The 26,449-nt window shown below is 40.8% G+C and overlaps 2 protein-coding genes across 2 annotated transcripts in view; one reads left to right on the top strand and one right to left on the bottom strand.

Annotated features, from left to right (window-relative positions):
• The window catches only part of LOC142083085 (transmembrane protein 263-like), a 242,692-nt gene that overhangs the window by 211,479 nt on the left and 4,764 nt on the right, over positions 1 to 26,449 (bottom strand). Inside the window, exon 3 of the transcript XR_012673955.1 lies at positions 22,747 to 22,834. The gene's annotated coding sequence lies outside the window, so the exon portion shown is untranslated. Of the gene's footprint in view, positions 22,835 to 26,449 lie in introns of the transcript that reaches the window.
• On the top strand, positions 12,405 to 25,571 carry LOC142083086 (astacin-like metalloendopeptidase). Its single transcript, XM_075152174.1, has 11 exons — positions 12,405 to 12,549; positions 12,708 to 12,732; positions 13,646 to 13,783; positions 15,227 to 15,344; positions 15,889 to 16,067; positions 19,759 to 19,840; positions 20,755 to 20,882; positions 22,715 to 22,830; positions 23,268 to 23,493; positions 24,614 to 24,732; positions 25,304 to 25,571. The coding sequence occupies exons 1-11, from the start codon at positions 12,481 to 12,483 to the stop codon at positions 25,565 to 25,567; spliced, it is 1,464 nt and encodes a 487-aa protein (XP_075008275.1). The 5' UTR covers positions 12,405 to 12,480; the 3' UTR covers positions 25,568 to 25,571.

Genomic DNA, 26,449 nt, shown 5'->3' with positions numbered 1-26,449 from the left:
AAATCCTTTAATGAATTTATCATTCATTTTGTGATCTCCTCTCCCTACAGTAAAGTTTCTTCTCAACATTGATAACAACAGGGATGAGAAGTCAACTAGCAGCTTCCAAGCTCAGAATCTGTGGACCAGAAAGAGTATTAGTGGCACTGAACTGAGAGAGACTTTTATTCCGGCATAAATTGTACCTTACAGTGTTAAGGCTTAATTAAATATTGGCCCGGTTAACCTTCTGCTGGGTTTCTGAGGTGCTTTTGGAGTAGGTGGAATTTTCCCTTCCCCTATTCTTCCTGTGAAATACTCCTCTTTCTCCCATCTTGCCACCACTGCACACACATGCACATATATATATCCCTTTAAATTAAATTGTCCCACAGTTGCAGATGGGAAAAGGTGAATAATCTGTCCCAAGAGACAGAGAAGAGGAGGCAAAAATCCTCTCTTTTCCAGTTGTTAAAACAGAGATAGTGGACACAGTAAAGGAGAACAGGGCCCTTCAATCCAGCCAGTGGTAGGTTAAATGTAGGTAAGACATGAAGTATCCAGTATTTTAGATCACTCATACCACCCTGCACGTGTCTGTTGGGAACCTTTGGAGACCTCCTAAAGAAGACCTCCCAGTTTATCTCCTGGCCATATACTGCAATGGTAAATATGTGGAAAGGTGATTTTCTCCTTCATTTTTTGGCCTTCTCTACAAATACTGTTCTTGACATTCACTCCAGGAGTTCATCATGGCTGCTCTCACGTGTAGCATTTGGACTCTGGAACCATCCCTATGGTGTAGCTTGAGCAGGCGCTACTGCCCAACCAACGTGTCTTCCTAACATACGCACCTTTCTAGCAATTAAGAAGTGAAGGACGACACACTGACATTCCTCAGGCTCTCTCCGGTGCCCTTTCACTGGTAAGAGTTCCTCCCCTGAAATGCTGAGTCTCAGGCCCTTGTTCTGCTCATTGTCTCTGTAGGGATGCCTGTGCACAACTAAACAGCACTGGACATTTATAAATTATTAACTAGAGTGTCATTGCCTCTTCTTGCTGTTAGTAGTGGGAATCAGAGGGAAATAACATCACGAGGCACTGCAGCAGGTAGACTCGGGATGTTAGCTGTGGCTTCCACATACTGTTGGTGGAGCTTTGCTGCTTCTGTAACCAGCTCTGTAGCTCCTTCTGCATCAAGGGTCTGAGCCCTGAGATTCCAAAGATTTTGTCTTACAGCCCAGTTCTGCTAGGTTGAATTGCGTCCAATAGAGAGCCTTACCTGCATAGGTGTCTACCACTACATTTAAGGTGCTTGTCAACATTTGCAAATGTGCGTCTTGATTAAGGCACAGTCACACAGCTTTATGCAAATTGTGTTGCAAAAGTAGACTGATGTCCTGAAGTACCTGCTACCAAAAGAGGAGGTTTATTTGGTGTTAGCAGTGCTCTCAGTGGATTCTTCCCGCAGGTCATTAGGAAAAAGGCATTAGGCTTGGTGGGGCCATCCCACAGCATGACATCTTGACTTGTTTCACACTGCACAAGTATTTCTCCTAATGACAGGTAGGTTCCAGTGCACAGATTCCATTACTCTTTGATAATAAATTAGTTGTGCAAAAATTAGTACTCCTAGAAAGGAGAGATTAACAACAGTGGCTGGTTTCTATGCTGGGTCTAATTCCAGATCCGCTTGTCCACTGCAGCTTTAGCCACGTGCCCCTGTCCTGGTATAGTGCCCTCTCACTGCCTCTCCCAGGTCTTCTTTCCAACCTGACCACTGATCCACAAAGCATCCACTGCTCTGGATTAGACCCATATTAATGTTCCAACACACCCCCTGGAATAATGACAGTGTTTTTGAACTGCCTAGTGAAACAGGCAGAGGCTGACTACCTGGCAATCTAGAGTGAAAAGAGAAATGTCAGTGTCACTGTGTTGATCCAGTAACTGGCGGAGATGCTTCACTTCTCACATAGGCATACTTTGTGTAGCTTTAAATACTACCTACATTCAACAGCTCAAAACAAGTTTCCTCTGAGAGCAGCTGACAATACACATTAATACTGATGGGAAAGTCCAATCGCTAGGCAAAAATTTTCTAAAAAAACCCCAGAGAGCTTCCACAGAATCAGGTCTGTGTTCAGGCTGCCTATTATGTCAGGCTAGGGCCCATGTCAGCACCAGGAGTGGTGTCTAGTCCCAGAGGGTGTTGAACACTTCAAACCAACTATTTGTAATCCCAGTACTAATGACTAGTACTAAACAAGGAACCCTTATTTGGTGTAATATGCAATCCACATGTAGCTTTTGCAGTTTATGGTCAACGTAGATATTGGTAGCTGCCATAGGTGACTGACTCCCTTTTTACAGATGAAGTTTGGAGCCAGCTCGGGCCTTTGGTTGATAAATGAACTCTAGAGGACCTTCTTTCATTCTCTAGGTGCTGGTCTCACTTTAGTAAGAACAGAGGCTTCCAGATAATGACTTTGAGCAAAAGCTGCATCGAAGAGGGAATAATTCACCATGAATTAAATCATGCACTGGGGATGCTGCGTGAACAGGAATGACAGGGACACGCATATAAATAAATACCTGGCAGTATATCAGTCAAAGGATGTGTCTCTTTATATTTATGAATATTTAATTGAAGTTGCACATAAAGTGGGTGACAACAATGCTTCAGAGCTGATGATATAATACATAACCACTGTTTTGACTGGAATCCAGTTCCATCTCAGACCCAACTCACAGAGGGATTAAGGGGAGCATGGAGGAAGGAGATTCCTACCTTTTCCTCATCATACAAACACACAGAAGTATTTTGCATGGACTGTTTAAATTCCTGTTACAAATCTTACACATTCTTAAAAATCCCTTGCAGAGCAAATATTTGTTAATGTTTGTATGCTTATGTGCTTGCAAGAGACAGTGCCTATATGCAAAACTCTGCTTCTGCATTTATGCATGCATATGGGGATTAGTATGCACAATTAGTCCTTTTTCTAATCCTAGCGAAACGTGGTAGAACCATTACTGCCAAGAAAGGGAACTTTCCTCTCCTTCATACCTTTCATATTATTCTCCACTAATGGGCTGTGCCTGGGTAATTATAGCTCTAGAAGGAAAAAAGGTGAGCTGGGCTTACCTGCTGTAGAGCTACCATGGAGTCAGGATGTTAGCATTGCCCTGGAGATAAAAGCACGGGCAAGTTATATGGATTCTAGTAACTGTTGAAAAATATATGAACTATTTAAAAAACAAAATGCTTAAGGTGTAAGGTCTCAGTTCTCCACTGCAGCCAGGGAAAGTACTAAATTTGCATAGCAGAACTGCAAAAGATACCGTGGTAATCCCACTTCTGGCAGACAGCCTTCGTGAAGCACTGTCACCTTCTTTTTCTCTTCCTCCCTTCCCTGCTTTAATTTGACTGTTCATGAGGTATCCTTTATATAGCCGTTTCAGCCCCTTTTCAGTCTCCAGATGAAAGGCAGTGACCAACTGAAATACTTTTTCCACACCCCCGCCCCCCAAATGTTGGGATCTAAAATGCCTGACTTTGATATCAGCTGTCACAGTTTAACTCCAGGCAGCAACTAAACCCCACGCAGCCACTTGCTCACCCCCCAGCTCCAGTGGGATGGGGGAGAGAATCAGGAGGGCATAAGTAGGAAAACTCCCCTGGGTTGAGATAAAAACAGTTTAATAATTGAAATAAAACAAAGTAGAACAGTAATAGTAACAATGAGAACAACAACAATAACAGAATATACAAAGCAGGCGATGCACAATGCAACTGCTCACTGACCACATGTCACGAACAGGGGCGAGCCCCCCCACACCCCTGTGTTTCATACTGAGCATGATGTCACATGGTATAGAATACCCCATTGGCCAGCTGGGTCCACCACCCCAGCCGTGCTCCCCGCCCCTGCCCCAGCTTCCCCTGCACATGGCAGGGCATGGGAGGCCGAAAAGAGAACCCAAAAGTCTCCCTGGTGCAAGCACCACCCAGCAACGACCAAAGCATCAATGGGCCATCAACACTCCTCTCATACCAAACCCAAAACACAGCACACCCCCCAAGCTACTGGGATGAAAGTTAACTCTGTCCCAGCCGGAACCGGGACACCAGCACTAAGATACCACAATAGATTCTCAAGATTTGCCTTTTCAAGTTTTTTTCTCCCCTACTTGATCTATTCCACTGATAAAAAAGAGCCTAGAAATCAGCTGCTGTTCATAAACATCACAGAGGCAAAGCAGAGGAACTCTAGGCATGGATAACACACTGGAGAGCGATGCCTCTCCAAGAATTCCACCAGCCTATTGGGAAATCAGGTAGCCATAGATGTGCAGATTGAATCCAGCTGGAGATTATTTTCTCTACCAGCACAGGCTATAGGGCTGATTGCATGACATGGCCCCAGCATGGAAATTGCTCTTGAATGGCTCACCAACAACATGCAGTTGAAAAACCACAGTTTGGAGATGTCTGAGATAATGCAACTCTGATCTTTGAATTGCTGCTAATGTCAAATCCCAGCAGTGCAATAAGCCAAACTCGGTCAAACTGCTGCATGTCTAACTCTTGAGAGTCTCCAGGATGAAGGTTATATCATGCATATCACCTGTACATAAGCCCATCAGGTTTCAAAAGCAAACAAAAACCTGGAAAATACCTGTGTAAAAGCATTTTTTGGATAGTCAAGATAAATGGAAGAAACTGTGCTGATTTCTAAATTTATTGCTTTTTCTCTTGTGAATTATAACCAGCTGATACTCACAGCTTGGTGTTTGAAGTACTTTTTGGCTGGAAGCTCCACATTTCAGATGGGATACAAGATTAGGAACTCAAATATTTATTTTCATGGAAGCTCTCCTAGCACATTTTTTTTAAACATGTGATGTCAGGTCTTAAGCTGTTGAAAGCATACATATCCCAAAACTGAGGAAGGATGATGTGGTTATACTAGTTCCCAAATTTCTCCTCCTTGCTTTTGCAAAGAACATCATCATTTTCCCATGGAGCGAATGAACTGTCCTCTGTCTCTATGCTGCCCCATTCCTCCAGCACATCTGAAAATACCCATCCCTCTCGCTAAGCATAGATCACTTTGCTCTTTGACCATTTATGCCTATTCTTCTCTGTCCTGGGCATCTCAGCTCCATTTAAGCACCTGAATTTTATCATGGGAGGTGGAAGATAGGAGTACTTAGAGACCACAAAAAAGGCCTTACAAGCTGATTTTTTCTAACTGAAAAGCCAAACATTTTGCCTAAGACAACCTGGGCTGTCTTTCACAGCTCAGTACCCTCAACTCTTTTTCTCACTTCAGAAAAGAACACCTTAGAGCTGCAGCATTGTAAAGTTGTATCCCCTCAGGTAAACCAGTGCTCTAAAAGTCAGCAATGGTGACCAGAATACAGCTATTTTAATAGTAATGATATGCTACTCACCTAACCCCAGGCTAAGCTTCCTGTTACAATCCATCTTCATCACAGATCTTTACATCAAAGCATAGTTTGGGTTATTAGCAATGTTTCCTTGGACTCCAACTTCTCCCATGAACTCTCAATAAACCATCATTAGCACCTGTATGATTCACAAAATCTACTTTCAGAACAGTATTCTAACAAGAACACATGTGTGACAGGGGAAAGGGAGCACATTTTAAGTTCAAAAAAGCTAACCTATGACATTAATACCTGGACCAGCAGAAGCTGAACTAAATAGCCTTGAATGGTCCTTGTAGTCTTTTACTCATGCACACTTACACCATCAAGCATCCACTGTGCTTGTTTTGTGCTGACAGACATCACTGCATAAACTATATTCTGACTCTGAGAATTTTCAGTACTAAAATGATAATTATTTAGTCACTTACAATGATGGCACAACCCTCTCCTATCACATCGGAAAATCCTGTGCAAAAGACCCAGTCCCTGCTGTTAGCTACATGTTATCCAGTACCGCAGCAACTACTACCTGCAGTCCTTGGGATTCAAGGCAAAGTACTTAATTAGTAAGTATAAAGAGATTAACCACAGAAACACTGACTCTAATATAGCTTCCCTTGTGCAAAGCTAGACAACTCCTTAAATACAACTTTTTCTAAGCTAGATCCCTGAACTCTGTGAAAGCCACAGGTATTAAGCATTTCTGAGAAGCAGCACACCTGTTTCAAATCCTGAATGTGGCCGAAGGTGCTTCTCTTTAGCAATCAGCTTTGAAAACCTGACCTTAATTGCTCCTCTAGAACATAGGTAATAGCACCCAACTGCTTTGTAAGCACTAGCAAGAGAACTTGAAGACTGGAGGCTCTGTTCCTTTGCCAAATATGACTTGTCAGGGAAGTGTGGCAATCCCCATAGAGAGGGATGACACAGGGCTTTTGGCTTCTAGTTCTCATTCTGCTACTCAGATCCTGGATAGGCTTTTTCATGAGTCAGCATCTGGATTACTTTATTCATGAAATGCGGCTAAACATCCCATTTTTCAGTACAGTATTTCAATATATTTTTAAGTGAGACATGCTAAGAAAGTACTGAACATTATTACCTGCTTGTACATTTTTCATGTCATTTTTTAGCCTAGCAGTGTATATTCCCAAGACATGCGCTGTCCCTACAAACATGCAGAGAAATTGAACCTATTCTATTTCTGAAGCTTCATCCTGACAGATTTATGAAAGAAATGTTTATTCCCGCCCAGTTGCCTGATGTTTATCCATTAAGAAATTTCATCTGAAAGTAGTCTCTTGTGTACGGAACTAGTTTTGTTTCTTAGCAAGGTTTCAGGTTTGTTTCCCTGAAAGCCACTCTGGAAATGATATGTACATGTATATATGTTTGCATGTTTGTATAAAGTCAATGTTCTGGTTACACAGAAAGAGCTGAAAAATGCATGGTTGTAACATGACACTTTAAAAAGCGTAACTCCCTAAAAGCAAAAAATTTAGATAAAAAGGATAAAAACTTGGAAAAGGTAAGAAAATAACATTACCTGAGATAGAAATAAAATGTATACTAGACATTGTAAAAGGACAACAATCACACCTAGATGTGGGGAGCAGTAGAAATAAAGAGTGGAAGTCATATCTGAAGGGTGAAAATAAAGAACAGTGTAAATTCTGACAAGTGGAAACATGTAACAGGTAAAAAGATAATATTTTTTTTAAAATTGGAAGTCTATCAAAGTTGATGGAATCAGTAGATAAGCAAGATATAAAAGAGGCTCTCAGGGAAGATAAGGTTACTTTGGAAAAGCTGCACATTCCGTAGGTTGACACGTGCTAGGGAGCAGGACAGGGAAGTTCCTGGTCAGATCATTCCTTACAGGGGTTGAATCTGAGGAAATCTCAGGTTCAGGAAGAATGTCTCAGAGAAAGTGTCATTGCTCGGAAGAAAGGGTTTTAGCAGAAATCAGTCCAATGAACAGTAACATCTTGCTAGGAGCAGATGTCACTCACCCAGGAGTTCAGAGGCAGCTCACGTATGAAACTGCTCAGCTGCTGAGCGAGTTCGGTACGTGCCGCTTAAATCATTGCAGTGCCAGAGCTATGGGAAAGCGCAATCAAACTTTAAAAAGGATCCAGGATGAGTGATTGTATTTCTTCCATACCCAGGGTTGGAAGAAATATGTAATAAAAGTGGAAGTATTAGACTCAGGGATAAATATCATATGTTGGGGCTGAGTCAACATAGCTTTCACAGAGCCTGAAATACAATCTCCTAGAGGTCTCTGAGGAAGGCAGTGATGATCCAGTAGGTGATCAAGTGGATATAGTAATCTAAGTTGCAGTTGTGTTCACTGGGCAGTCAACACTGGGGTGTAGGGAGTGAGGAAGGCTGTTGCAACATGTTGTAGCTTTTAGGGATGGAGGGGGCCAGCAGACTTTAATGGCTCCTGACTGGCCTCACCTGGGGCCTCCACCCACGGCCTCTGTCCATTGGCCCAGGGGCTCCATTTAAGCTCTGGCCTTAGCCTTTGCTCCCTGTTTGGGCTGTGCTGTAGGAGTGTGCATCTTCAGTCTGGTCTTGGTCTTCTTGTGGGACCTTGGATCTATGTTGTATCCTCGTCTTTAGTCTTCTCTCTGCTTTTGGCTTCTAGATGTGACTCAACGCCTTGTCAAGAGGCTGTGCCATCTGCCTCCCCTGCTGCGCTGAGGTATGGTGAGACTGGGCTGTAGTCACAGCTCCTAGGGAGCCTCCCTTATGGAGCAGCCCTTTTCTTGCTGCTCCCCTTTGGCCAATTTGCCTTGGTTCTCTTTCAAGGCAAACCAGGGAATGGGGAATGACCTATGTTGTAGAGCCAGAAGAGTATTTGGGTTCCATAGTATAAGCTTTCCAAAAGCTTTCAGGAGGACTCATCAATAAAATAAATATTAAGATTTAAAAGTCCGTTAGGGAAAATAGTGCAGGTAAATGGCTCATTTTCCTAATGGGCGATCAGAGCACCTCAGAAATCCATTGTGGCATCTGTATGTATAATCTATAAGTATCTGGAGAAGGTGAATAGTGAAGTAACAAGCTGCAGATGCTAAAACAAAGTTTTGAGATGGTTTGGGCTAAAACTGATGTATCAGCACAGATTACAGGACAGACTGCATGCTTGCAAGCATTTTCTGCAGGAAGCAGCTACTGTTTGGTACGGCGCAGACAGGGATCAAAGAGTGAACAGGCTTGAGTGGCGATGGGGAGTTCCTGACTTTCTGGAAACATGTCCCACTTGCACGAATGGCAAACCACTAGAGAGCAGCATTAGATCAGGACTTCTGAATAAAACAAAGCATTAGGGTGATGTTTGCTGTTGGACGCTGGTTGCAGATCAGATTTTATCAGAACCAGGAAAGCTATAGACTAGCCAGTCCCATCTGACTCAGCCCTTGGGTACTTAGATACTCAAATACTGAAACCAACCTTTGTAGCTTATCTCCAGGAACCCAACCTTCCCCATGCATCAATTTCAAAAACTACAGCAAAGTTCTCTTCAGCCTACAGCTACTGCAACCAGATAAAACCAAGTTAGCTGGAGAAGTATCAACTGATTCTTGTCTTTAGCCATCATCTCAGGTTAAGGCTCACTGACACCTGTAGTTATCTCCAGTGCAGAGTCTTTGGACTTGTGGCTCTTCTTTCTAACATTATGGTATCATTCTGACACTGGAAAGGTAAAAGATAAATGGTGGTAAAACAGCAGAGATCACACTGCTGCAGGAGTGGTTTAGGAGGAACAGAGTCCAAACACGCATTGGTTTCAAACTGATTTCAACACCTCTCAGTTAGTATTTACACTGGAGTTTTTTTTCTCTTAAAGACTAGATCTTTCATTTAAATAAAAATGTACCTAAAATGTGGAAATATGTCAATATATGCTATGGCATAAAATACTCCAACCTACACTAAAATTGACTAATTATGTTAAAACTAGCATTCAAGTGTTTATGTACCAACCATATACTATGCTCGATAGTAACCTTTTCTATGAGAGGTTTGCTTTTGCTGGCTGGTAACTGGGACAAAGTAAGGACTAGGCACCAGGGATCAGATTTACAAAATCTTAGTTTCATGATTGTGACCTTTTCTACAAAAGCCAAAACATTTTTATTGCCCTTGATCAAGGTCAATGATTTAATTACTCTAAACTGATTAACTAACTGGCAACTGAAAAGTAGGAAAGCTCATTTTCTTCTCCCAATCAGTAAATAATGAGGCATGAATGCATGCTTTCACTAATCCTAGCATCCTGAAGGATGCAGTATCTGTAAACAGATAACTGTTTAATAACATAATTTTAAACACCAATGAAGTTTTGTGCATGTTTTTATTATCTAACTGTTATTGTATAATAGTTTCATTTAATGCATAGAAAGTTATTTTAAAATGCTCTTCAGCAGAATCTGATTTCTGTCCAAGTGCAGCGTCACACAAAACAGGTTTAAAAAGAATTGTCATCTAGTAAGGGCAATACTTTCTATGATTGTGACTTAAATAAAAAATTAGGACTGTTAATGCAGTATGAACAATTGACCTGTTTAAACATACACAGATACCGTGAAGCCTCCTGAAAAGTAATAAGCTTCTTAAGGAGGACACGCAGCTTAGTTAAGCCAACTGCTTGTTCACCAGCAATTGTCTGCATAACCTTTGGTGCGATTAGGTGAGAAACTGAGCCTTACAGTGATTTTTCACTGGGTCCTTAGACAACCATGTGGTCTTTCACTCTCCTGAATTTTGTTTCCTTTGAGGTTCATATACTCTAATGCTTTAGCCAGGGAAAGTGCCCTCTGTACTTTCTCGTTACAGAAAGGTCATTGGACTTACTATTCCTGTTGCTTCTGATGATACCCATTACTGATACAGAGCTAGGAAAAAACTATACTTAAACACCAACAGGTGTTTGGTTTTTCTAACTTTGTCATTTAATATTATGCCGAGAGAGACTTACATGGTGAAAGAAGCGCTCATTCTCTGCTGTGGAATGAAGGTGGAACTAAGTAAGCATCACTAAGAATGTGGTAAACATCATATTAAAACTACTAACGAACAGCAGGGATAAAATATCTGGCAGATCAAGGACAGTGTGGCTAAGAATGAGAAATGTCAAAAGACAGTGTAAGAAAAGGCGTACAGGAGAAAGAATGCAAGTTACAGCTGTGTAATCAAATTATTTGGATAGATAATGAGACCGAGACCTGAACATTATTCCACTAGAATATCGAAGCAGACAATGTAGACAAGCAGCATCAAAAAGGAAATCTGCATCTAGGAGACAACTTCCGATCATGTGTTATCAGGTGATATGAGACTTTGGTCTATTAATTAGCCTTGAAAAATACCCAATTCTTTCTGGCAGTCAGGAAAATGAATTAAACCATGGCATAAATCTCCTGACTCAAGGGTTACTCTGGTCTGTGGTCTGCAGCTGGAGTCGGTAAAGTATTACAGCCTTCCATGGAATGGATGTGCAAATCTGCATGGCAGAACTTCAGAGGGCCCTTCCATCCCTCCTTGCTGCACGTCTGGAGTCACCCAGCTCCAGGCTCTGCACAGTGATCTGGTCTTGTTCTCTTGCTTTTATTGTCTAATAGCTTCTGCTCTCTCCCCTGTCATTTTGTGATGTGTAGCAGCAGAAACGTGCTCCTGTGACTCCCTCTGTCTCTCTTTTGAATCTAATCTTAAATAGACGTGGGGGTTGCTCGGAACTGAACGGGAGGACCTCTGGTTATCGGTGTAACAAACTAATGAGGACTTCAGAACTTCATCCTCTTATCAGCCAAAGCAAAAGGGGTCCTCTATGCCTGCACCCTGCAGTTATTGCAGTATAATCTACATGGAAATTATAACTGTAGATGAATTGTGGAAGTCACAGAAATGTGGAAATTTTAGAAAGTTTAGGAACAAACTATTAGTAAGGTAAAATGAAAATACTAGTAGCAAAGCTTTAGGTAATACCAGCTAAAATTTTCCTGGCAAAGTACTCCTTAAAAACAAAGGACCAGCCTATACATCTATCTGGAAAGGCACCCTCTGCCATCTCAATCTGCTGTGAACCACATAAATTCCTCTGAATTTTGCTTTTGCAGGCAATTCCAACGGTTTTCTTGCTTGTTTCTTAAAGATCTGATGCAGCAATTCCTTAGGATTTTCTATAGCACTTAGGTATTTGTGCAGGGGCTGAAGCTGGGAGGAGAAAGGAACATCTGCCTGCCTATTGTGGTGTTCATGTGGCTTCAACCTGAATATTCCCATTGTGTGGCTTACTCTTACAGTGTGGGTTTTCTAGGAGTCAGCCTGCCTTTCTAGGCTTGTTTCTATTCATGGACATCAAAGGAAGGAGGGCTTCCCAGAAGGTGGGAAGCCAGAACTCTGGGAGCTGGTGGTTTTATTTACTTGTAGACTCCAGAAAGACACACAATTACTGCCAGTGATGTTTTTATTGCAAGAGATGGTATTGGAAAAACAATTTCAACCAACAATCAGATTCATCTCTGGCTCCAACAGATTTCCAGTGCTCCCGGCCAGCATTGCCTGGCCGAGAGCTGTACACAGAGTGGGCAGGCTGACAGATGGGCTCTGCGGAGCGGCGTGGCTCCTGGCAGCAAGCTAAGGAGTTTCTAGGACAGGTAGTCAAGTGTGGATGGATCAAAGAGTTCCTTGACATTGAGTTTTGCTGTAAACAGACTGCTACCTGGTCAGCAGTGAGGGGACCTTCAGCAGCTCTTAGAATTAAAGATGAGTCACTTTAAGGTTGCTGGATTTTCTTTTCTATTGCTCCACTTCCTCTGTTTTCTGAAGATAAATAAGAAATGAGAGCCTGGAAATTCTCTTGGGAGGTCCTGCAGCTTGTTTGTTTTGTGAAAATACTTCTTGTTATCTAATTTTGTTACACTTGTTAACAACAGCAGCAGCTTTCCCATAAAACTTGCCCCAAGTAAACTAACTGCAGCTTTGAGAACTGAGCTGCAGAGCAGAAAAGATCATCTTGGAAACTTGAAGATGAAGTACTTTCTTCTGCCAACTCATCTAGCATTTCTCTATAGCTTTGCACTAAGTAAACCTGTCCGGGTGTGTCCCTGCTCTCAGGTGTTTAGAATTTACATTGCTGCTGCTGAGTTGCTCTGACTATCTAAAATTAATTACAAACTTTTACTGCTGTGATTCTACATGATAGAAGTTTTCTGCTATGGAGATAAGCATGTATTAAAAGATTTTTTTTTTTTCAGATAGCTACAAGAAACAATGACTTAGGTGAGTTTGATTGTAATTATTATATAAATAACTGTAGATTTTGGTGGGGCTGCTTCTCTATATCTCATTCTCATTATCTGGTATATTTTTCTCTTTGAAATATTTTCCAGCATTGGTGGAAAAAAATTCACAGAATTCAGATGTGTTTTAAAGTCACATTCAGTGTGATTATTTATGCTGTCGTGATAAAGAGATTAAGAAGACTTACTGAGCAATTGCTACATGGAATGTTCTTTTCCATATGTAGCCTCAGCAAATCAGAATAGTTTTCACTTTGATTTCTTTCCTGTGTGATATAAGACACTTCCCTGTCTGCTGTACCCAAGATGTACTATTGTACATTTTTGGCATAATTACCAATAGCTCTTGTCTGTGAGAAATGTATTCCAAGTATTTTGGAGTCAGAACTGAGGAGCATGTCACTCTGTCTTATGTCAAATTAACAGTTAACCCAGAAATTAATAGCTTGCATGCATTCAATATGCATGATAAAAACAAAAATTTCTTTTGTATGATTCATCCCGTTTTTACAGAGGTCAGTTATGATTTTTCTTTAATTCTACAAGCTCTAATGAAGAGAACGATGACTTATAATAATTAGCCTTCCAGTCTGAAGGCTCCCAAAGCTTCTTAAGCTAAAATATATTTAGTTGTGACTTTGATTACAGCTGCACTATGACATCTATATTAATATTAATCTTTTCTATCCAGGAAGCAAGGCAGACCTAACCAGTCTTAGCATATTGTGAATGCTAGATTCACTCAGTCTTAATTTACTAATCCTTTTTCATATTATTGGGAAATGAACTTCAGTGAAAGAAATTTCCGAAGGTACAAAAGCTCTCATCTCCCTTTTGCACATCTATTTGCATTCTCAGTGCCTTATATGTTCTTTATTTCCTTCATCTGCCAGGTAGTGAAATAGCTGTGTATGAAGGAGACATCCTCTTGAGAAGAGGACGACGCAGTGCAATTAACTGTGAGAGTTGTTTATGGCCCAAGTCACAAGATGGACTAGTCAAGGTTCCAATTAACATCTCTTCTGATTTCTGTGAGTGTATGGAAATGGATGCTATATAGTTAGCATTGATCTTCTGGTCCCTGTACTCTCTGTTATTTTATGTTTCTGTAGCATGCACCAAAAGCAATCTTTGTCCAAATGAGAATCTATTGACATGGTTCTTTTGCTAATCTGTTAGCCTTATGGTAGTTTGGCTAATGCTCCAAACATTTCAGTTATAGACACTAAAATATGTGGTTACTTGGGCAGTAGTTGTTATATAAATACCAGCTAATTTTATTTACAAATATTAGCTCATTCCTGCTAGCTACAATGCATTTTGGTATTTAGCAGGTACAGAAGAAGAAATAGAATTTGTTCACGTGATGAATGTATTTTTGTCAAAATTACCATTAGGAGCGCTTTTTTGAACACTATAATTTTTTTCCAAATCTCTCATAGAAATATTCCCACACTAGAAATCCTGTAGAGGCAAAGATGGAGGAAAAATCCTTGGAGGTATTTTTTCCCTTATTACTTCCCTCTAGTCAGTGAATAGCTCTGTCCTGTGCAAAAGGCTGCAGGACCGATGCCTTAATCTAGAAAATTTTGTTCCAGAAGACTTCATATGGGCTGTGCAGGTCTTCCATCTCTGCCCTGCTGAGGCTTCTGGGGTCTGAGGCTTCCATACAGACCCCTCTTAAAAGATTTTACCTTGAGAGAAAAAATGGCATGGAAGTGAAATACAGCTTGTGCCTGATTCCCGTTCCTGGGGAAAAGGAATCTTTGTTATCATTTAAGCTGAGGAAAGCCCAGTCTTTGCGTTATCTAGGCTGCTCCTCTGCCCATGTGCTTCCAGAACTGCAGCATATACTCGTGTGGTTAGGTGAGGGTTATTCCATCTACCTCCCTCTCTCCAAACTTTAAAGATGAGGAAATTGAGCTACAAAGCAGTTGTACGTGATTCATAACTGAGGAAGCCAAATTAGACCAAAATGTTCAGAAGTAGATAAACACTCCAATCTTTATTTGGTACCTGAATAGAAACACTGTGATCTTCAGAGCCTCTGAACGCTGGCTGTCTCAAGTTATTCCAAGGGGTGTGTGGCTGACATTTGTTATCTCTGATAAACAAAATAGGTTTTTGGTGCTTAGCTACAGTCAGATGGCTCATTTGGGATACTTTAATCCAATTATTTGTATCTGAAACTGTTTCATTTTTTCCGTTCTATCTCATGGAAGAAGCAATGCCAGTCTTGCTTTCCATCAGCTGTCTCCTATAGAATATGCATAAAGGCCAGCTATAATTCTTACATTTCCCCTTAAAAGTCCAATCAACTTGAAGATCTCTCAAGGCTTTGTGCCCTTTTTTTATTATACTTGTATGATAAAAAGCTAACGAGTGCTGTGAAGTTTTAAAGGAATGCACCCCACCAATGCACCTTGGTTTTGATTAACCAAGGAAGATTTTTCCTGGCTCCTTTCTCTTTCTAGCTGTGACAGAGAGGTCTTGGATTGCTGATGCTCTGCAAGAGATCTCTACGCTGACCTGTGTGCAGTTTGTAAATCGCACTACAGAAACAGACTACGTGTATGTTGAACGTGGGCAGAGGTAAGCTCCCTGTCTCCTGGGAGTGGAAGCACTCAAAAGGTCTTTCAGCTTCGTTTCTGTTTTGATCTGGATTTAAGTAATTGCCCTTTTTTATCCTAGGAGTCAAGATTCAGACAGCAGGTGCAATTTTTCATTTTTCTTTAGATATACTGGTGGTTACATCAATTAATAGGCTGCAAGAATAAATGTGAGTGTGGACTTAAAGACAATGGGGTATAATTGAAAATGAGATATTTTCCTTAATTGTTGTAAAAATTTAGGGAAGTATAATTGTTTCAGGTTCTTTGCTTAACTACTTAAACTGCTTCATCTTAGTTTGATATAGCCTTTACTGTTTTAAAATTTGCCATACTCATCACAAAGGCTTTATTTCTCCCCGATGTAGTTTGGCAGCTTTCGGAAGCATAGGTATCTCATGCCAGTGACTATTTGCATGTCCCCTTCTGTGGCTGCACATCTGGAGGACTTGGTGGCATAATCAGTACATCTATTTCTTTGTATTTGCTGAATGTGATCATTTTGGTTATTGATTGCCTATTCTTAGCTGCTGGTCTTACTTTGGAAAAATTGGAGGACGTCAAGCAGTAGGCCTGGTGAAAAATGGTTGCATGGATAAAGGAGCAATTCAGCATGAAATGAACCACGCGCTGGGTTTCATCCATGAACAGGCACGGAGTGATCGGGACAGGTTTGTCAAGATTATGTGGGAACACATTGTGGCAGGTATGTCTACTAAATCTTAAGACAAAACATGTACTTTCAGATAAAGGAGAATGTTTCTTCTGTGAACAGCAATGCAAATAAGAATCATGATTAATGCTGGCTGAATTGCAGCAGCAGCACATTCAGTGTGATGGAATTTCTCTTTCAGTGTTTGCATGAGGGGAATTTATGTGGCTACACCTACATTAGTGTGGTCCTCCAAGGCAGATGCAGCCTAAAAGTAGCTCTACGTTCTTATTTTGATTGCCATCTTAAGCCCAGACTCACCTTATATCCAAAATACCAAGATCATCAGGAAAGCAAACTGTCATAGCAAAGACTTGGCCAGGAGGCAAGACTATGGGACTTTTAGCTGAGGCAGGGAGAAACACAATATTCAGACATCATGGTGGGGAATCGCACAGCAACTCTATCTCAGAGGAAGCCATGGAAATAGGGAAGGCAGCAGGTAGGCATCTTGGCACTGGCAGGGAGTGAAATGCACATAGCCTAAAATGTAGATGAACAAGGGATGCAATGTGGAGAGAATGGAAGCACGTGCAACGACTAGCATGTGCAAAATTCGGGGACCTGGCGTGATGTGAGAGGAAGGACTGCAATCCTCCTTGAGGAGAGAATAATATACGCTGCCATGAAAAGAAGGAGCAATGGGGAGCAATCAGGACTGGTAAATCTGTAGGGGGAAAACAAATGAATGTTATTTAGGGAAAGGAATGCAGGATGAATAGTTTGGGCATAGTTTGATCTGTGTGCTGGGAACATGGGAGCATATACAGAGCTCCAGGCTCTGGGGAGGGTAGGGTAGAGAGAATGGTAGGAGGTCCCCAGGAAAGCGAGAAAGTGGTACATAGAAGGAAAGTAGGGGAAGAAAGGATGCAAGGAATTATTTGTATGACAGCTATGAGAGAGCTGGACAACCCACAACAATTGTAAAAAGATAATAATGTACTTAGTTCATTATAGGAAATAATAGTAAATGAGGCTGGACAATTGAATACCCAATTCTAATAAGTCTCTTCAACAAATAAGATATTCAACTCTTCAATGTCATGCACAGCTGAAAATATATGTCTTTTTCTCCAGATGGAACTTGATTGTTTTTATTGCAAATTCCTAACACACTGTTCTCCAAACTTTTTTCAGCTATTCCCATGATATCCTAAGTAAATTCCATTTGTGCTGCTCTTTATTGAGGTTTCAGCTCTAGTGTTAAGGTGTTTTGCTATGAATTGTTTGCCATTGTACGACAAGGGTGTGCTAGGAAAGAGGAGTTGAAAACATGAAGTTATATCAAAGATACTAGACACACATAAAATCTTACACTAGTTTTGCAGGGGGAAGGCCACAGGTTCAGATGTCATAATTCCTAAAGGATACAGATGTAACCAAGATCTGATTCAGGCACAGTATCATGAAAGGATGAAAGAGGGGGGAGAGTGAAGAAGACAAGACTATACAAAAGGAGATGGGGTATATCTTCAGCGTTTTAACTGCATTCACCAGGAGTGGAGGCTGAGAAGATTGGCGTGACAAGGGAGTTAGAATGCAGAGTGTGTGCAGCACAAACACTGTAGGGAAAAAATGTAAAGTTATGCAGGGAAAAGGAAAGGAAGAAACACAGCTATGTTCAGGAAGACTGTTAGTGTACATCTCCTGTAAAAACATGCTGCTGTTAACAGTGCTGATGGCAGAGCTCCCCCTGACCTCAGCGGTGCAGAACTAGACCTCAAGACCTTTTGCAGCTTCCCAGCTCTCCCACACAAGCTGTTTCTCTCTTGCCAGGACTGCGGTACTGTGGATGTTTGCTGGATTTTGTTTTTATCCAGCGATTCACCTTGGAAGCCATCCTGCTTCTTTGTTTTGACAAAATGCAGCCTGATCGGTTGCTGTCCACTTAGCTACTTGAAACTCAGATTGTTTTTCCCGAACTTTTGGGGAAAAAAAGTGTATTTGGAGTCTTCAGCCAAAGCTTCCTTTTCAGCTCTTCTGAGTCATTACGCTTATGTTCTGGGAGAGGTAGGGGTTTTTTTTTAGAGTGGAAAAGATGGGTTAAGTCCCCACACGTGTGCAGGTCTAGACAGCCAAATCTCTCTGGCATATGATGAGGCAGATACTAGTTTTCTGGCAGTGCCTCTGTCCAGCCAGGCTGCTGTTACTTTTTCTTTTTTAGCAAACTAGTTCAGCAAAGCATTTATGTGCCAAACAGTAGCCATATGCTTAAATGTTTCACTGCATTTGAACTGTGTTCTCTGTTCATCACCTCAAAAGAAGCTGTGCACTTGCTGATAATTTTTTCTGAAGTCAGTATAGCAGATAAGAGGAACTGAGATAAAAACCTAACAGAGTCAGGACAGCCAATGCTGCTGAGAACCAGTTTGAGCCTTAACTCAGTTTTTGAGCTATGAAAAGCTCCAAAGTCATGTTTATCCCCAAACTTTCTATAATTCAGGATTTTGAAGCTTCTCTTTGCATTTCCTAGCCCTCACTGGGACCAGTGCTGAAGGACATTACTGGAAGAGACTGGCTCTGATTGCAAGCCTGCCAGCCAAGTTGTGCAAACTCCAGAGATTTTTCTGACAAGCGTCCAACGCTGAACTCTTGTCCAGATGGTTTGTGGTTTACAAACCACTAGTTACAATAATGAAGGTACAGATGTTGAACTGGAGAGGAGTTCTCAGTGGTTAGGGCATTAGCTTCAAGGCCAGGCTGACTGCATTCAGCTCTCTGCTCTGACATTGCTTGCTTGCCTGTCTTACCATGAACAAGAGACCCAGGGTGCAATTCGTATTCATGCTCTCCAGTCAATAGAAATAGGGGCCTTCAGATGAAACCCCCTCCAGCTGTGTCTGTCTCTCTCTCTCTCCCTCTCTCCTTCTCCTCCGACTATCCTGGGAGCCTTGATGAATAGCTTCAGTGCCTAACTTAGAGAAGTAAAGCTAGGTGACATGAATTCCAGTCTGTGTCTCTGGGTCTTGTATCAGTGTAATGCTTTCTTACCTCCTGTGGGCTTTTTAAGGCTAAACAGATGAAAAGTGATGAGATGCTCAGCCACTATGATGAGGGGGGCTGTATCAGCAGCTATATGCAGATTGAATGTTTCTGGCTGATCTTACTGAGTGCCCTGTAGTCACTGCTGATGGATTTGACCAGAAACAAAGCCAGAACATGGCTGATAACATGTCCTTTGGTGCAAGTAACAGGCAAACTGTGTATCTCTTTTTTTTGTGGTCTTATGACCCTTTGGTGGAAGGATTCAGCAAGATAGGTCACCCACATGTACCTCTGAATTTTTGATCTAGGTGGTCAGGCAGATTTCCCTCTCAAGGTATGGATGCAGCTTTGGGGACATAGGTTGGATGCTTATAATGTTCAAGATAATGCACTGAAATATATTTGGAAACACCCTAATGAAGATGGACAGATGAATACCTTTACTTGAAGAGTGGAACGGATTCATTGATTATATAAAAATTTTTACTTATTTGATTCAGTTTATATTATGAAACCTACTAGACTGAGTGAAAATGGGTTTCCATGGGATTCAAAAGGCTCTGGTGCTTTTGATAGATCCAAGATCTCATGAAAACAAGTATTTATATCCTAAGTTACTCTTAGGATTATGACAGCAGGTAGCGTACTCTTTGAGCAGCAATAATTGTTCTGACTGAAATGTTGCTTTCCTACCTTACAGGGGAACAAGGGAACTTTGGAAAAGTGAATTCCAAAAATCTGGGCCTTCCCTATGACTACTCTTCAGTGATGCACTATGGCGCGTAAGTTGTTTTCTGAGATGTCTTTTCAAAGGAACAAACAGCCTTCAGATTTCCTGCTCAGATCTAGGAAAAAGGAATTGCTCTGTGAAGGAAATTACTTTTGCTGTTCACTTAAAATTGAGTGAATGGACATAATTAAGGGTGAGCATACTTCCTTTGTCAGCAGGATTCCTGGAAAACAGAGCTGATGGGTAGAAGAAAAAATTAGGACAATGTTTTCTTTCACTGTACTCCTGTCTCTTGCTAGAGGCCTTTGACATGGCTATGGTCCAAAGTCTAACTCTACTGAGTCACTGATCTAAAACAGTTCTGAAATCTGAATGATTTCATTAACGTAGTAACAGCTTATCATCGACAACTATTTAGGTACAGAGACAAGAAAGATGGAATTTTTTTATATCATTAAGATGATGTGTGCTGCCTCATATTCATCTGGGAACACTGTCTAAGGTTGCGTTTTAGTCCACAATGTACAAGCTTGTATCATGTACTTTCTCCTTTATTTCCAATAGCAAGTAACAACTTCCGAACAAAACCACGAAATAAAACTTGTCTAGCAGGAGGCAGGAAATTGCAGATAGCAAATAAACAATTAGTAACTGAGACAGAACTACTACTGTTCCTCTGCCTCTGGAACCATGAAGGTGGGATTCAATTCATTTTGCCAGGACATTGGCAAAAGCTTTACTCGCTCAGGACAGCGCAGCTTTTTCTTGTTTCTTGCTTTCAGCTGCTGCACACAAAATGGTTGCCATGCTGGTCCTCTTCAGAGAAGACTGACTGGTCACTGAGAAGCTTCTTGCCCCTTTTCCATTGAAATTCTGTGCATGTGGTACATGCATATGATTATGCAGTTAGAGAACTTCACTGTTTAAGAGAAGTGATCTAGAAATATGATTTCCTTATTTCTACAGGTATGATTTTTCCAGCACTCCAGGGAAACCAACTATTGTACCAGTTCCTGACCCCTCTATACCCATTGGGCAGAGAGAAGGGCTGAGTAACTTGGATGTAGCTAAAATCAACAAGCTCTACAAGTGCAGTAAGTGCTGTAGATAGAAGGCATGTGAATCCTTATATAGCTGATGTCTGTAGGCACTGTCAGACATCCCCCAAAGGAACTCAGCCCACAATCCTTTCATCTCTCCCTCACCCTACAAGAGGGCTGGTATGTGTGTGGAAACCTGTCCCTGTGCCAAGCTACTGCTTCTTGGAAAGGACAACTTACTGTCAGCAATTCACTGATATTCTGAGTTATCCTCACCTAGTCCCTGCTCTTTGACATAAGCAAAACCTATCAGAGAAATCATGGTTGCTACCTCTGTCAACTTCTCATTTCAGGAAAGCTCTGAAGCTTGCAAAACATGTAAGTTATCCTCAGCCATGATTATAGCTTAGTCATGTGCATCAGTATTACCAGCAGGTTTGTGATTTCTTTCCCTTAGAAAATGACTGCAGGGCTGTAAGTATGGCCAGAACTGTAAGTATACTTACTGGCTGTAAGTATGGCTGTAAGTATGGCTGTAAGTTTAGGCCAGAACAGATCAGAACAGGCCATTTAGATCAGAACATCTCGTTGATGGGAGTTCCCCAGGCTTTTTGTACAGTTATCTGCTTCCTTGCCCCATCCATTTCTTAACTCATCACTGTGATATCTTAAGGTCTAGAAATACCTAGCATTCCTCTGTAGCAGGAACTCTTCAGCTGAGACGCATAAAACACAGGTAAAACACCAGACGTGCTCCTGCAATGCACAGTTTTTGCCTCGACTCCCAGAACGTAGGCTAATTGATTTGTACGGTATTTGACTTTTCTGAGATGTTATTCAATTAGTTTCCACCATAACAGCATGGAACATTAACATGGCCTAAATATTAGCGTACCAAATTTTGCTCTGAACTGCGTTAGAACTTAGTTAAATAAACATCCGTAATTAGTGGGAATCAACATTCCTTCAGTTGGATATTTAGGTACAGATATCATTGCTGAGAGTGGTTCCTCCCAAATTCTTAACTTCAGATAAGACAAGTTTACAATTTAAGTGTCTGTCATGGTCTCAAAGATAGTGATAACAAGTATTTAATGGTATTTATTCTTGATAGTGGGGCTGGGAATGAATCACACGTCAATACCATTATTATGTAATTTCATAATTAAATCTGTATGTTTTGGAAGAAAAGGGCTAAATTTAAAAAAAAAGGAGAAGAACTCAGGGGCTAAAAAAAAAAGGACAAAACGTCCAGTTTTCTCAGGGAAAGTAGGAAGCAAGAGAAAAATGTCATAAATTCATATGTTCAGATGTCATACATTTCTATTTTGTAATTTGGGGAGTTACACATAGTGCAATAAATGAAGACTACATGTGGAAAGACGAAAGACAGCCGAGATCAGACTTTGTATACCAGTCACTAGGTCTGTAGCTTGACTTCAGTGCTCGCTGGTATTGTCTTCCCGCAGTGACTACCCTCTTTGCTTTGACAGAATCTAGTTTTCAAGCTTGATTTTTGCATACGCTTATGAATACACACACATTTGCTGATGGGAATTGATGTACTGATGTAATTGAAATTACTCCTGTGATTGAGGTTAAGGAAGCTCCTGAAAGATCCAGGCCTTTTTTAGTAAACTAAAATATGTGAGTGAAGTCCTACTGTCTTTAAAAAAACATTAGTAGCTGAAGCAGATAAGTTTATTTCACTTGCAGGTTTTGAATAACTTCTACACTAGGAACATCAACACAATTGTAAGCATTATCATTCATTTCTCTCTTACAAGCTTGACTGATGCAAATGGTTGGAGAGACTTGTCAGGTGTTTCTGGAAGATTTTTGTGCAGTTTTCATTCTCTTCAACACTGTTTGGTTCTTCCCTTCAGATTGCTGTAGCTCTGTGTTGCCTAAGTCCAAAGGCTCATTCTCTTCTGTCAATTACCCATCCCCATACCCGAACAATAGCAACTGCCTGTGGTTGATCCGCATCCGTCGAAGTAAGGTAACTTTTATTAGGAAAAAAAGGTTTGAACCACAGTGTCAAGGCTACACAGCATTATTTCATTATTATGACTACCCTCTGGGAGTCATTTTCACGGACCAAGACATTTATTTTGTTATGCAGTGAATGAAAAGACAGTCTCAACAATTTTCATAAGACTTATTAAGGCTATCAGATGCATTATTTAACTTGATTTTTATCCAGTTAAGATTGGATGGCTTTTTAAAGACAAGCAATAGTCAAACATCAATCACTGGGCTTAGTAATAGGGTAGCTAGGTGAAATTCTATGTTCTTTTTATACAGAAAGTAAAATTTTAGTGATACATGGATAGTAAAATGAATACGAAGTCCTAGTTCACTTCATAACAATTAGATGGTTTGAATCTTTCCCTGTGTATAGCATTAAACCCAACATCTGTTTTCCTGTTTCTCAAGATTTTCCTGCAGTTTGAGGCTTTTGATCTCCAACCCTCCTCAGACTGTTCTTCCGACTATATAAAAATTTACAACGGAAACAGCAAGAATTCCCCTGTCTTGCTGGACAAATACTGTGGGAAGGGGCCACTGCCCTCCTTAGTGGCATCTGGATCGACAATGCTGGTAGAGTTTGCAAGTGATGAGAGCGTTACAGCCACAGGATTCAGAGCCTCCTACAACAGGGGTATGGACACTCCTTTACAGAGCTTGGAGAACAGCATTAATGGTATTTGTATGGAAGAACTGAAAATTTTGAATATGTACCCCAGAGTAGTTTTTTTCTGTGTTATTCTTTACACTTCCATAGCAATTGCTAATGCAGAAGGCTAGAAGCCCCCCTCAGATGGGGCTGAAGGTTAGCAGGAAACAGAAAAGGGGATGTTGCATGGGTCTCATGTTAGTAATCCTGAGAACCCACTCATTCTTCTGAGAGCCTCTGCTAGGCTTCTTCACATCTTTAGAACAATTTCTTTAAATAAAAACAATGCAACGACTGTAACTAATAGGAGCAGTGCAGCCAAAGAGCACAAAGACTGCAGACCTCGACAAGAAATCTCAACCAATGAGATGTAAAGCCAGTATCTGGGCAATATGTTATTCAAGGTTTTGTGGCATTTTATGCAACGGGAGAGATACTAACCTTCGGTAACTTACATTTTCTGAATTAATGGCTTTTGTTATGTTATGTGAAACATAGTGCTTACTGTAGTCACTTGAGGGGTATCTGTTTCATGAACATACAAATGCATTATGGACTGCTGGATAAAATTCCGTGGTGCTGCAACATGCTTTTAGTTAGAAGGCAGTAGCCCAAATAACTTGTTATTGCCTTATTTCAAGTCAAAATGCAAACTTTTTTTAAAGCATAAATTGAAGAAGTCTTAGAAATGTATCATTTTTACTCTGTTTGCATTAGTCTTGATGGAGTTGTTTCTAGATAGCATTAGATCTAGGTTGATAATGCAATCTTGAATACTTGAGCTAATTCTTTTCTGAAAGTGCAGTAAGTTAGTACCGTTAGAATGCTGTGCTAATATGGTAACACTCAATTGTAATGACAGATACAGCTTTAGATGCAGCTGTTTTCCATCCTCCAAAGGTTATTTAGCAGCCAATTTTTTAGTTCCTTCAGTACAGCTGCTGATACAAATACTAAGCAAAGAAATAAAATATGTCAGCAGTAGATTTTCATGGTAGCACATTTTTTCCTGGCTTGAAGAAAGAATACAATAAGCAAGCTCATTTCTACTGCCCAAATACTCTTGTTAATATGCCTTTCTCTGTTTTTCTCCTTTACTCCTCAGTGAATTGCGGAGATACTTTCACAGACTCACATGGAGTCATCACCTCTCCAAACTACCCCAATAAATACCCCAAAAACCGAGCATGCTTCTGGGTCATTAGTTCTCCAGTAGGATACAAGGTAAGGCACAGATAAATTCATTTGTGGGTTTCATCAGTGTTCTCTAATGGAATCCTTTTTTGCCTTGGAGAATAACAGCTGTGATGTCACTTTTTGAGCAGACATTCTCAGAGTAAAAAATCTGAGCACAAAAATCCAGTTTAGGAACTTGTGCTGGATCTTGGTATCTGAGGTGTTCAGCAGAGGAAAACCTTTACACATGCATGTGAACACTTAGGAATTTAGCTTGTACCAGTGGACTTTGTTCAGAATAATCCCTAGGTAAGAGCTCCCACGAGAAAACTGAAACATTGCACAGATGCTGTTTTTATATTTCTCTAGAGAAAAGAATTTAAAGTGTACAAGATCAATTTTGTCCAGTGCTTCTCCTTCCAATCCAAATGCTGATGAACTAAGCAAATAATTTGCTACTAATTTGCATTACAATATGGGATCAGGATGTGGTGCAAACACAGAATAAAAAATGGTGCCTGCACATAAGGAATTTAGACTATTTGTGCTTGCTACATATAAAAGGTAAGAGAAAAGGATATAACCTGGAAGCAAAGTGCTTTGGTTGTATTTTCTCCAGATATCTCTCAAAATGTTATCCTTTGAGCTGGAAGATAGTGACAGATGCATCTATGACTACTTGCTCATACATGATGGAAGCCGACCTACATCACCTGCAGTTGGCCCTTATTGTGGGACAGAGAAGGTTGCAGACTTTACTTCCACTGGGAACTTCGTGCTGGTTGAATTTCACAGTGATATAGTTTGGGAGTTGCCTGGATTCGTGATGAGTTATACATTTGGTAGGCAGTACTATACAGATGGGAGTTGGAAAACAGAATGAAAGTAAGAGACCAGCTAGCCAGAGGTAAAAGTCAAGATGCCACCAATTTCAGCAAAAAACAATAGCTCCCTGATACCTTTAAGAAGCTTGAAGGTTGATCTCTTAGTCTTAAAGTCCACAGTGGTGTAATTTGCATGGTGAATTGTGGACAAAAATGTTCCTGCCCATGGGATGCTTCTGTCTGAGACTGTAAGCTTTTTGTTATAGTATTCCCATTGCTGGTGTTGCGTGGCGAAATACAATAGCAGAACTGAAACTATGTAAGTAGATTTTCAAGAACTTCTAGTGTTAGAAGCTGTGCCCATAAAAATTTCAGAATATGGCTATGCAGCAACTTTAACCTGTATTCTGACAAATGTTATTACCCAACCCTAATGTGTATTCCAATATGCATACAGAAAAACCATCAGACACATGTTTGTTTATCCTTTGAAGCCAAGCTCACTTATACAGTTCGTATAGGCACCTTAGCTTAGCCTTTTAGCACTCTACGCTGAAGGTGCAAACTAGGATGTTTGTACAGCATCTCAACTCAAAGAATTGCACTACTCCTCTGTGAGATGAACCAGGTCAGGGAACAGATTTAACCAAGAAACGATTAAGAGCGTCATGAACAAGCAATGAGGGAGAGGGAACGGAGTGAAGCACCTATTGTTGCCACTTCGCTGTGGCCTGAGTCAGGTATTGAAATTGTTCATGGGGTATTACCAAAATATTTTTTTAAAAATGAAGTCTGAAAACCTAATGCAAAGTCCACTGAATGTAAATGGAGCCAGTAACTTTGGAGAACATATTAGGTGTGAAGTACCTTGTCTGTAGAGAGAGCTCTTCCACCTCTGAGGAGATATGTGAAGAGGAGAAAGATATCACTACTGTAGACAG

The sequence above is a fragment of the Calonectris borealis genome, chromosome 5 (genome assembly GCF_964195595.1).
Source record: "Calonectris borealis chromosome 5, bCalBor7.hap1.2, whole genome shotgun sequence".
Taxonomy (NCBI): Eukaryota; Metazoa; Chordata; class Aves; order Procellariiformes; family Procellariidae; genus Calonectris; species Calonectris borealis.
This window is presented reverse-complemented; position numbering and strand designations above follow the sequence as displayed.

Excerpts from the sequence above, each read along its gene's own strand:
- LOC142083086 (XM_075152174.1), top strand. The coding sequence starts at position 12,481 with ATGAAGTACTTTCTTCTGCCAACTCATCTAGCATTTCTCTATAGCTTT. Across the intron at positions 13,784-15,226 it reads TAACATCTCTTCTGATTTCT|CTGTGACAGAGAGGTCTTGG; the intron begins GTGAGTGTATGG and ends TTCTCTTTCTAG. Across the intron at positions 20,883-22,714 it reads CAACAAGCTCTACAAGTGCA|ATTGCTGTAGCTCTGTGTTG; the intron begins GTAAGTGCTGTA and ends TCTTCCCTTCAG.